The sequence below is a fragment of the Typopeltis vanoorti genome, chromosome 12 (assembly GCF_054136105.1).
Source record: "Typopeltis vanoorti isolate ZY-2024b chromosome 12, IOZ_Tvanoo_1.0, whole genome shotgun sequence".
Taxonomy (NCBI): Eukaryota; Metazoa; Arthropoda; class Arachnida; order Uropygi; family Thelyphonidae; genus Typopeltis; species Typopeltis vanoorti.
In genome coordinates this window covers 95,401,733-95,415,098 of record NC_143560.1, presented here as the reverse complement: position 1 = coordinate 95,415,098, position 13,366 = coordinate 95,401,733, and the positions used below count along the sequence as shown (strand labels likewise).

Sequence of the window (13,366 nt, the reverse complement as noted above, 5' to 3'; positions counted from 1 at the left end):
TAGGTGGCGCTGTTCGCCAGCGCTCCAGGCGAGCAATTGGGGCTTTCTCATTCAAGCTTTCGACGTCGTACGAGGAACATGCGTCGTTTTACGAACACTGAGATGGCAGACATGCACCTCGTTTACGGGTTAGCTGACTGTAATGGACGAGCCGCTGTACGAATGTATCGCGAAATCTACCCAAACAGACGTGTACCGCATTACCAAATGTTTGAGCATTTGCATCAGAATTTGTCTGACTATGGATCATTCAGGGATTACAGGCATGATAGTAAGCGGCCACGATCGATGCGAATTCCCGCCATGGAAGAGGAGGTGTTGCATGCGATGAACAATAATCCAGAGACAAGCACACGTGCCATTGCCTCTATAGGAGTATCTCGATTCAGTGTATTGCGCGTTTTGCACTCTGAGTCCTTACGTCCATTTCATCTGCAACGGGTTCAGTTACTGATGGCTGAAGATTATCCTCGACGTGTGGATTTCCCGCAGTAGTTTCTGCTGAAAAGTGCCTTAGACCTGGATTTTCCAACTTGTGTTTTGTTCACGGATGAAGCTTCATTTACTCGTGAAGGGGGTCTTCAATCACTACAATGCTCATGTGCGCGCCCATGAGAACCCACACGCTGTGCGATCACATGCTGCACAACAACGTTTCGCCATTAATGAATGGGTAGGTATCGTCGCTGACTGTTTAGTCGACCCTACCTGTTACCACCCCGACTGGACTCCCAGAAGTATCGGACCTTTCTGGAAGAAGTTCTGCCGGATTTACTGAACAATGTTCCAATGACTGTGCGTCGGCAGATGTGGTTGATGAGACTCGTCAGTGGGAGCTAGGCTAGCTCCCACTGACGAGACCTCAATAAAGGTCGAAACCGGTCTGGGTAGTGGCCCCTTGCCTTTAATACAAAACATCATACATCCCCTTCTTGGAGATGTGTTTTGGCATTAAGGGTAAATATTAAGATTAGTGATCGGAGCTTGTTCCACCTTTGCCACGAGTTTCCCTGGTCCTGCACTACCTGTGGGATCAGTTAGACTTGCATCAATTGCAGGCGCAAACTTGACTTTTAGTCTGTTTGCTTACTTGGGAAATGGAGTAAAACCAGGTTTAAAATTGCTTGGTATCTTTAACATATATATATATATATACACATCTCTTAGGAGTTGGGTTTTACATTATGAAAGAATATTAAAGTTAGTGAGGGATCTTGCTCCACCTTTGCATGGAGTTGCCCTGGTGTTGTACTATCCAAGTGATCATTTACACTTGGTGCCGCCGATAGTTTTTTCGGCATTGAAACTCTATGGATTTCGACCCGCGTTTTGTACCCGGCTATAAAATAATAAAAAAAAATAATAATAAAACGGGATTTAACATCTCCCTCTTAAATAATAACAACATGAGTTACAATTTAGAGCCACGAGATGGCAGCAGTTATCTCTCATCGTTTGCGTGATGAAAGAGCCAGTTTCTTGAAGGGAAAATCCTAGAGCATCCATATAAGCCCAGCTAACTGATCTTCTATTGATCAGCCATTATAAAAGTTCTTGTCCTGGCTTAATTCTTGATACTGAGCTACGAGATTCACAAAAGTTGTGAAAAACATTGCTTCTTCCTTTGTGGTAATGAAAAGGTGTTATGAAGTCTTGGTTTATTTTTCTTTTCTCCTTTCTTATCCCCCTCTTTGGTTTGCTTGTATAAGACATCATCACGGAGTGACAAAGGATGTACCTACCATAGGTCATGAAGTACTACGTGATGACAATAGTACTACAGTTGGAAGTTTTTTTTTTTCCTCTTGGTTAGACTATACTAAATTTATTTTAATCCTTTATCCAAGTGTAAGCAAACAAAGTTTGCGCTTGATGTATCTTCAGGACTGAGGCAACTCGTGGTAAAGGTGGACCAAGCTCGCATCATTCCTTACCTTAGTATCTCCCATAATGCAAAGCACATCTCCTTGCAGACATGTATAGTGCTATGCATTAAGGGAAGGGCCACTACCCAGACCGGTTTCGACCTTTATTGAGGTCTCGTCAGTGGGAGCCAGATCCAAAAGCTGTCAAAAGGTGTCTCACCTTATTATTAAATTACTCTGTATTTAGAGAAAGATGCTGGAAGTTTTTTTCTCCACTTGGTTAGACTATAATAAATTTAGTTTAATCCTTTAGGGAGCCAGACCCAGAGGTGGTATCATCACTTCTGGGTCTGGCTCCCACTGACGAGACCTCAATAAAGGTCGAAATCGATCTGGGTAGTGGCTATTCCCTTAATTCATAGCACTATACATGTCTGCAAGGAGATGTGTTTTGCATCATGGGAGATACTAAGACTAGGAGTGATAAGGGCTAGGTCCACCTTTACCACCAGTTGGTAAAGAATATATTACTCAGTCCTGAAGATAGTTCAGGGGAAAACTTTGTTTGCTTACACTTGGAAAAAGGATTAAACTAAATTTATAATAGTACTACAGTTCGACTAAGCCTCTATCATCTGTAATTTTTTTTTTTTTTTTTGTCGATTTGCCTGTTTTCCGGAATAAAACACCAATTTCTGGTAGGGGGGAACTGTGCACTTCAATATGAGACCTACTACTTCACGTTTAAATAAGAAGCCTGTCATTACGACTTCTTACGCCATTGACTTGGTTCGAGTCCATATTTTTACGAGCGAAGCGAGGTGCCTTAGACCATGTCCTCGCGACTGGCGCTACGGAGATGCTGGATTTTATTGTAATGTGATTTAATACCAAAGCAATACTCACCTGAATATTGAGATGAAACATTAACAATTGAAGTTATTCTTAGCATTCATAGTCATCTTGGATTCTTTAGCTTAGAATGATCCACTCAGTATTTAATCACATCAGCACAGACTTGATTTTTTTTTTTTTTTCACCCCAAATTGCAAACTTACCAGAAATCCCCAGTTGTCCGCCTCTCTACATGTTGCTACTCATAGTATCAAGAATTTGTTCCGCATTTCTGAAGAAGCTTTGCAGTGGCTAAAGCACGTTAAACCTCTGATTGAAACTATCGCATGTTTTTAGCCGTCGTATGGTTTCATATCAGTAAAATAGACTAATTCAGTTAAATTAGCGCTGGAAATTTTCTTTAGATATTCTGTTCCTAAATGCTTTAGCAAACTTTAATTTTTTTTTTTAATGTAGTAAAGAAATTTGCACAACATCTGACAATTCTGCAATGCACTTCAGACCTGAAGTAATAGTCTTTATTAAGATGATGACCTATTTTTACCCAGAACAGAACAGCGACATTCACCCTTTAGTTGCCAAACACAAGGTTTTGTTATGAATGAAGAAACTTTATAAGCTCTTTTTCAATTGAAGTAAATTTAGGTAGGATTTTTATTCTAGTTTTGAAGTTTTTCCGCCCACAAATTAGACAATTCTACTGGAGAACACATGCAAATTGTAGTGTAGTGTAGTGTAATGTAGAATAGAGCGGTACTAAATAATAATAATAATAATAATAATAAGTGAAATCTATGCATTCGTTTTATGTGCTTGCTTATTTATTTCCGTTTCCATTCAATTCTTTATTTGAGGATCTGTTACTTTGAAATGTCCGCATCATTTCAGTTGTTGCCAAAGTGAGTTTATTTTAATCTTATTTTAGCCATATGGTTTCGGATATAACTAGTTACATTTACGGCATTACTATCCTCGTGCTAAACAGACCGGTCTGATATTTCTGTTTACCCTTGACGTATGGTTACACACACAATGTGAATGGCCAAGAGGCTACATGACACAGGAAACTTCCACTACGTACACGTCATACTACAGAGCTATCACACCGTGTGCCAACGCTACCTATTGATTCGTTCTTTGTGATGCTGGTTCATTATGACAGGTGATTCGCTGGAATGAAAAACCGACTCCGCTTTATTTTCTTGTACCGCTTCTCAGCTGATGGATATTTCTAAGGATGGTACAGTCGTTGCTGTAGTCAGCAAGGTAAACGAAGCCTTTAATATAATATTTCAAGTGTTAAATACGCATTCCGAAAGTAAACTAATCGTAACTGTGCAATGATTTCTATAAAATGTTACTGAGATGGAATTGAAATATTCTTGCTCAAAATTCGTAGACCTTTTTCGGTGAGGAAGAACTCATTTAGTACTGAATGTTTGTTCTGGAATCCTCAATAATTCGAAATATCACTTTCCCTAGGAAATACTTTTTTTTTGTTTGTTTTTATATTTGCTTTTCTTGATCACCTTTGCCTAATCAAGAACAGCCAAGATAACGTCACCTAAGTATGCGTAATATATTAATAAATGACTAGGCCCTTTATCCCCTGTAATTCGTACTGCCATTTTTCACTTGGACAAAACCAAGAGGGCTAAATGATTACACCTAATAAGATACTCTGTGCCAAAGTGGATTTTGATCGGTTATTCTTACCTGAGTTCATTTGCGGAAAGTTCTAATCCTTTACGATTAGACCTTTACAAATACAAGAAATCATCCATTATCTATTATTATACAACTATTAGAATAAACAAACTGAAAGATTCTATTTAAAAAGATAAGAACTGTTATCAATTTATAAACTGACACTTACTAAAACATGTTCTATAAATTTGTATTTGTCTCTATGGCAAAATTAGCCACAATAAGATTAATCAAACAAAGGCATGTATGTGCGAATTTCACATTATTATTAAAGTTGCTTGTAAAATTAACATATTGCTCAAAAAATGCTTCAAAATGAACGTAAAAAAATTTAGGCTCATTTCGGAGGAAGATTTTAACGTAACGATTAATGACAGTTAGATTAACTCCTTATCTCCTGTTAACACGAAATTACTCGTATTTGCAACGCAATAAAACATAAGTCTTATCTAAAGTTTAATATGATCGAACAAGAAAAAAAAATATATATATATATTGTATATAGTACTATAACGAAATATGGTGATAGTTTGCTATGCTCGGTATTCCTTCGAATGCAAGATGTGAATATAACGTAAAGTGTTCTTGAATGGTCTGTCAATAAGGTAGAGACATTGTATTCAATAAGTAAACTGAATGAAATCAAGGGAAACCATATTATACTTGCAGTTTGCAAAGACGTGGGACGACATTTCATTAAAAAAAAAAGGATTATTTTTTCCATGTTTTTATAAAAGATTTTAAATGAGCATACGACTTTCACCAGAATGTGAAATTCTGAATTCTGGTAAAAGAATTTCACAATCCAAGGGGACTCCTATTGTCTATTCGAGATACGTTTGCCATGACATCATCATAATTTCTGACCCAAATCATGTGAACATTCCAGAGGCACTTTTTATCGCTCTATAAGCTGTGACCTAAAATAAGAACACACACACACACACACACACACACACACACACACACACACACACACACACACACACACACACACACACACACACACACACACACACACACACACACACACACACACACACACACACACACACACACGCGCGCGCGCACACACACGCACACACACGCACACACACACACACACACACACACACACACACACACACACACACACACACACACACACACACACACACACACGCACACACACACACACACACACACTTGCCTTTATAATAATTAAAGATTCACTGACATTGGTATTGGTATTGGTAATAAGAAATGTACGCAGCTGTGAAGATACGTTTTGTCATCTCATCTTCTTTGGCATTACGCTTCTTGCGGCTCAATAACTGTTTCTTTCTATACATAAAAGAGGTACGTAATCTCGGCTAACTCTTGCGAGAATGGGTGCCGCTTAGCCTTGAGCCGTGGCCGTTCCCAATCTCGGTAGCATTTGTGATATTGGCTACCAGCTAAAGCTTTAATCTTGACATGTGAAATTTGCTATGGCAAGTTAATGGGAATATCCAGCCCTCTTGCTCAGTGTACTCGCTACGAAGTTGTTGATTCGTGGATAAGCGACTGCTGAATAATGATGCTAGTGTTGGCAATAAGAAGTTATTGAATAACGAGCATGAATCAGCGCCATTTTCACGGTGTTTTTCGAAAAACCAACGTGAAAATGTTGGTTTCTTCTTTTTTTTGAAAGATGAAAAAATAAGACTGAAAAGCAAACATAGATGTTAGGGCGACCAACGAAGAAAACAATATAGCAACAAATACGATAAAAGTACGAAAAGAAGTCAAATGTTATCGTAAGGAGCGCCTTGGAATCATCTTTGGATAGTGCAGTGAGTGAAGCAGAGAACGCAACTCCCCCCTCTTCCCGCCTGATTTTGCTAGAATGGGACAATCAATCCCATCTACACAGTTTGTAATATCTGCCACTGTCCGGTTCAGCTGCCTTTCGGGTTAGGGAGCTCTGTCACCTCCGTATGAGATCAGCTAGCTCAGTTTTATTTGAAAACTTATAAATGGAGTTCTATTCTACGGAGTCTAATTTAAATCTGAAGTAACTTTATTGCGCAGCGTAATCAAAAAAAGACGCGAAACATCAATTATTCTTCAAAAGACAGTCAAAATAGGAACACTCTTTATATGTAAAGAGTGTTCCTATTGACAGAATAATGTATAAAATAGATATTATAGTTCAATGAACTATAATATCTATTCATATATTATAGTTCATTTTTGTCTTTCGATTGTGTCTCAGAATAATAATATGCAAATGCATATTTGTCATGAATCTGTGACTATGGCTCACATTGCAATTCACAAAGGCTGAAATATGTTATTTATTTTCTTTATTATTATTTTTTTAATGACCGACGATGGATGCAGCATTATAGTATATTAGTAGCTTTCATAGTCTAATCTTGCTCTTGCGACGAAACATGATATTTTATTCAAGCCACTTCAAACCTCCATTGTGGATGCTTTTCTAAAGAAAAGTGAAACACGGAGAGGATAAGAAACGCATTTTCTCTTCCTTAACACAATGCTGGAATCTCACGTGTTCACCTGAATCTGGAGCAGCTGTACACTTTTGTTTTATGGTTCAGCACTAACTTCAGCATCAGTCACATGACTCCGATTTTCTCCGCCTCTTTTTGGGTTTAATAATGCCAGAAGCACGAACTGCCCTGCTGACGAAAGCACAAGATAATTGAGGTCAGCGATATCTCCAACTGTGCGGTTGGTGGCCCATCATAAAGAAGTAGCTGTTTTTGTTTCATGTACCCTTGAAATAAGGAATAAGGCAGGAGTAATGGAGTAGCTGAAGGCTATTTCAACTCTTTTTTTTTTTGCAGATATCACGCGCAACACCTCTACACTCTGATAAAAGTGTCTATTCATATATTATTTCTAAAATTACAAAAGCGGAAACACAATGAATAGTCTGCAATTTAATATTCTCTAATATATGTGTGCAATAAATAATGGTTTCTGAGTAGCAAACGATTATTAATCATCATAACATTTCTATGACTTTTTATGGCAGCTTCATAACGACTTTCTTCATATTTGGAAAGGCAATGCAGAAATGAAGTGTTCAAGTTCGCAATTTCACCGGAATTATGAACAGTCCTCTTAATTTCTGCAGTGTTGCAGTAATATAAGAGCAATTGTAATTTGAAGTATTACAATAGCAAACAATTTAGAGAGAGAATGGATTTAAAAAAAAAAACATGTTTAAACGAACACGTTTAAACAGAGAAGATTCCAGGCTAATTACACTTTATCTGATACAAGGTATTATCAGTGCAAACATACGCATATGCACCTGTTTGTGCCAATATTCCATATCAGAGAAAGCAGAATCTTTAAAGTAATTAGAATATGAGATTAGAAATTATAAATCATTCTAATGAGGTTAGATTGCAGTTATGTATATTTGCTAAGTGGAATATTTTTTGATTATTTTTAAGATAAAAGGAAAGGAGAGGAAACAGGTTTAGAGAGAAAAAAAATGATAAAGTTTTGAGGTAATTATATCGTACACGCACACACACACAGAGAAAAGCATACTAAATTTAGTTAAGCATGATTTAGGCAGTTGCCCTAACAGACTATAGTGACAACCCCACGACCTGCATTCTCTCTATTACAGTGATTCTTATTTTTTTTTTTTTTCAGTCGAAGACTATAGCAAAATAAAACAAACAAAGAAACACACTGAGATACATTGTGAGAAACAGTAGGCAAGAGCAAAATGTTAAGCAGAGTTCATTACATACATACATATAACACGGACTACTCGAAGTATCATTGTTTCAACATGTTGGACAAGCCATGAAATGTAATAAATGAATGTGCAGTGATTTTTAACATAGATATAGATATCACATGCAATTTATGACAGTAAAAAATATACATAATGCCGTGACACACACACACACACACACACACACACACACACACACACACACACACACACACACACACACACACACACACACACACACACACACACACACACACACACACACACACACACACACACACACACACACACACACACACACACACACACACACACACACACACACACACACACACACACACACACACACACACACACACACACACACACACACACACACACACACAATAACAACAACTGACCAGTGTTTCCAAGAGGATAAAGACAGCCACCTCCGTATGAGACTAGTTATGGAATATAAACTCTATTACCGTGATTAAGATATGGATGATATAATAAAGCCTTGAAGTTTTCTCTGAACAAACGTAAATATCTAAGCTTCAGTGTAGCAATTTCGAATTATCCCAATAAAGTCTACAGCTACTGTCAACTCCATATTGGACCAGTTCAGACTATGCGATTCTATAGGCAGAAATAGGGCTGATATTCAGAAATTTGCTTCTCAAATGATGGCATGCTTCATTAAAACTAAGATAGCGTACAAAGCACGAGACTTCGTAAAGGGACAAGTCTGTTTAAGGGAGAGCAACATAGATATAGATAAAGATAAAGATACAGATAAAAATCCACAACAGCTTGTGGATTTTTGTTAATGGTTTGAAGGTGGCAGTGAGCTGAAACTTCTCGAGAACTACGGCCAAACAGACGGATTCGTTTCTTAGATGAACTATACTTGTCTGACATAACCACCTACGTGAGAAGTGACCCAAAATGGATTTAACACTAGCAATGGAATTCATTACATTAATTACAAATTGCTATATTGAAGCATCTTTAAACATAAACCTTTATTCAAAAAAAGTCTGAATCTTATTACGTCGTCCAAATCCTAATGGCAATGATGGGGTTTCTATTCAAAAAGTTTACGAAATCGTCATTTCTAATTGCATAAAATATTGTTATATATTTCACTTTCCTAACACTATTATGTAGCCCTGTGGAAATGCCGTTTTCCTCTATAGCTACCCACAGTTGGCAGAAAGACCGAAACGTTTCGGTTTGATTTTAGTCACCGACTGAGTTTTGGCACATAGACAGAATTTTCCCTTCTGGAAACTTGAACTTTTACCAAGGTTAAAAAATCGAACGCAGAACTCACTATTTCAAACAAGAATATATACTCGTTAGGGTTTAGAACTCAGACGGCAGCAGTGGCCTGATGTATTCTACACCATGATGTCTGTGAAATCTCCGTCCTAAGTGTCCAAGAAGAAGTCGTTGGACTTGACTTCAAACCGATCTTCCAAGATAAGTTTGCTTAGAGCTAAAAGAGCTTTATCTACTTCGTTGGAATAAAATACTAGAGGATTTAATAGATTATTTACCTTTAAAATATTTTATATACTTCAATTTCTTAAGATTGTTCTAGTTTTAATCTGGTATACACCCAATCGCATTATTTATTATGATTGTCGTCATCAATGGCTGTTGATGGTGTAAACGTAAAATGCATAATGCAAATAAATATAACTGTAAAATGTATTACGTGTCAATGTAAAATTATTATCTGTACTGAACTGTTATGATATTATAACAGTTCAGTGCAGATTATAACTGCTATATATGATATTATATAGCAATTATAAACAGCTGTATTTAAATTTCTCATTGTTCTCGGCTTTATGAACTGACAATGTTGTGGCAAACTCAAACGATCTGTTGATTAGTTTATTTAATTAAATATCCAACCCTTTTTACTGTGATCACGTGTTCTTTTTTTCACACATTTTAATATTCTTTTATATTAATTAAAAATAAAAAAAATATATTCTTGTTGTTCCTTGTGCCCGCCATTCACAGGTGCAATATCAGGTGTAAGAAAGCAGTCTGAATACCTAGAATGTCTTCTGACTATTAATGGTAGCACACCGATTCGAGAGTGACTGCTATGACATGATATCTGAAACTCTGCTTACAGGTGCGAACATTGTTAGAATTATTCCACAGATAATTAGAATGCCAGAGTACACAGTGGTGAGGTTGCAGATGAACGTGATCCTTGTTTCTCATAAGATGCGATATGATATCAAAATGCACACAATAGTGAGAGGTTGTAGGTTAGAGCAGAGTAATTTATATTACCTTAACTCCATCATAACATCGTACAACAAAGATTAGATTACTGATTACTCGCTATACTCATAAAATTAATCAGTTTCAAGATAAACTTTTTTTTCTCTCTTTCACGAGAGGCAAATTGGCTATGGTTAAATGTTACATTTACATTAGCAGAGGACAGTTACATATTCTTCAAGGAAGTAAATAACACGGAAAATAAAATGTACGAGGAGAGGCAACTAAATGGATTATCTCCTTCAGTGTAAATGAACAAAGATTATTCTACGCTGTACATGTAAATTATTAGCAACAGATGTTGATTAATATCAATAACTTTTTCAATTTTTAACTATCTCGCTACTAACAATCTGGAGATAATGTCCTGTCCTGCACCACCGTCCTTTAAAAAATGCTGGAAAGATTTAAGGAATTAATGAAAAATTTTAATCTATTTTATTTGGGATCGCATGAAACCGCATCGAAGTTTGCAATAAAGTTCATTTGGGGGTTAAAAAAAAAGAAAAAGAGAAGGTGTTGCCGAAATTGAAACCAAAAATAACGCATGGCATCTATATCAGAAAAGGCTGATATGTTTGTGTATTAAACTGAGTTTCATAATGCTAAAGTAATCGCTTACGATGAATATTAAAATAAATTATTCTTGTAAATCAAAAAACGCTAAGAGATATTTCCGTATTTTGAAAAAAAAGGCAACTAAAATTGATATCCTCAGACTTTCCACATTAATCCAATTATAATGGTTTTATATAAGTTCTGCCTTTTACATAACGCATAATTGTTTTTTCTTTTACATGAATTTTTCTTTTCTTTTTTTATCCCAACAGACCTGTGATTGTGCACTTTCTGCAGAACAGAATTCTAATAACTGAAGTCTGCTAAATCATCCAACAAAGTAGCATTTTTGGTTTTTGTACATTTTTGGTTTAAGTTATACAACGGCGAAGTTGTATAACTTAAACGAAGTTATACAACTTCGCCGTTGGCAATTTTTAATTTTTTTATACCTGTTAGAAAATAATAGGCAACTGCTTAATTTTTATTAATACACCGGTTAAGAGACACAGCTACTACACCATTAAACGTGAAATAAGAGAACGGTCATGTAATATTTGTATTAGGCAATAATAATTTCTGCGAAAATTCTCTTTCTTCTAACAACAAAATTTACATAATAATAACAATATGATCGAGTTTTCTGGTAGCAAGAGCTAGTATATTAATATTGCCGGACTAGTGGATTCAAATTCCACTGCGGGCATGGACTGCTTTAGGTGAGAGACAATTTCATTCCTCGATATGAGGCAGCCACTACTCAACGGAGAACTGAAGTTTATTGAAAAAGTTCCATGTTTTGCCTCTAGAATAGATTATTCCTAGTCCACAGAGAATGGCCTATTTATAGGTTTATGCATACAGCGTTTCGTAGAAGGGATTCAACTAATAAAAAATATGAAATGAACCTAACTTACGAACGAGATTTACAAACCAGAGAAAGGGAAAAGCATTTTCCCATGTTTTGCTTTCCTCTGAAAGTTTTAGATGATCGGAAGAGGAAATAATTTTAGAACTCTGCATGTTGATTTAAGTTGCTCTGATGTTCTATTCAGAACCTCAGGGTGACTTAAATCAATATGCAGGATTCTAAAATACGAATGAAAGATTTCGATTGCTCTTTTCTTTTGTATAATTATTCCTAACTTGAAAATTAATTATAGAAATTCATGCGAAACGAAATGGGATTGGCAGTTTTTCTGCTTATGCTTTTAATATGCCTTTACGCATTCACAACCTTTCAAGCATCCTTAGATTTTCTAATCGTTATTGCAGGATGTTGTAATTAGTGCTATGCGTATAGTTTTTGTATGTAAATTGCGTATGTTTTCATGGCCGGTTTTCAGGAAGAAAACACGAATTTCCAGAAGGAAAAAAACACTCAAACTCTGTATGTGACAGGCTACCTCATCTTCACTTGAAAATTCCTGACATAATAGTTCTTCGCTTCCTAGACGGGATTCGAAGGCGGGTCTTTTCAGCCGAAAGGCATACCGAAACTGACTGAGCTACGGAGACGCTGGAATGGCAGTTACGAATACGAAGGGTATTGAAAACTCGCTTTCTGTAGCATTGTTATTAGTATTTTTGAAAACCAAAATTTGCTTTTCTCTTGCATGACTTTATTATTATAATTTTTTAAATTTATTTTTATTTTCAAGATCAATTCTCATGAAACGGCAGAAAATTCAGTTAAAAGCGTGAACACATTGTCAAAAGACGCCAATGAACGTGGCCAGTGGGGAAACAAGGCGGAGTTCATCCTGTCTTGTATCGGACTCTCCGTCGGCATCGGAAACGTTTGGAGATTTCCATACTTGGCATATCAAAATGGAGGAGGTAAGCAGTTTATTCACTCTCCCCCCTTTTTTTTTTCTCTTTCCATTTAATGTATTTGGTTTTTATTTTGTTTTCTGTTCTTTTCTTGCTTCTTTCTCCCGCTATTCTGTCACGCGTCTTTCACCTATCTTTGATATTTACGTCATGAATAATTCATTGTAATACAGTTTTCAGAACACGATCTCATGACCACCTCATGCTTTATTCGTGTTTTTTTACGTATCCTGTAAGTTGCTGAAGTATTGCATCGGAACTGTACGTTGTTTTGAATGAATTCTTATATGTCACAGCCAGTGAATATTTTGGAGATGAGAAAGGAGTAGGCAAAATAATAATAATAATAATGAAAAAAATAAAGCCACATTGACACCATTTAAAAATCAACCGTCACTAGTCTTATGATAGATTTGCAAGTTACTATTTCTGAATTTGTAAATCTGGATTTTGGATAACTGTCGATTTCGAGCACAACGGGATCACATGGCAGCATTCAACAGGATAA

General features: G+C 36.4%; 1 protein-coding gene across 1 annotated transcript in view; it reads left to right on the top strand.

Annotated features, from left to right (window-relative positions):
• The first annotated feature begins 3,829 nt into the window (after positions 1-3,829).
• Positions 3,830-13,366, top strand: part of LOC150101022 (sodium- and chloride-dependent glycine transporter 1-like) — a 58,222-nt gene continuing 48,685 nt past the window's right edge. The window contains exons 1-2 of the mRNA XM_090402222.1: positions 3,830-3,986; positions 12,687-12,864. Coding sequence (XP_090258348.1) covers positions 3,942-3,986; positions 12,687-12,864 — 223 coding nt within the window. The 5' untranslated portion in view covers positions 3,830-3,941. The remainder of the gene's footprint in view (positions 3,987-12,686; positions 12,865-13,366) is intronic.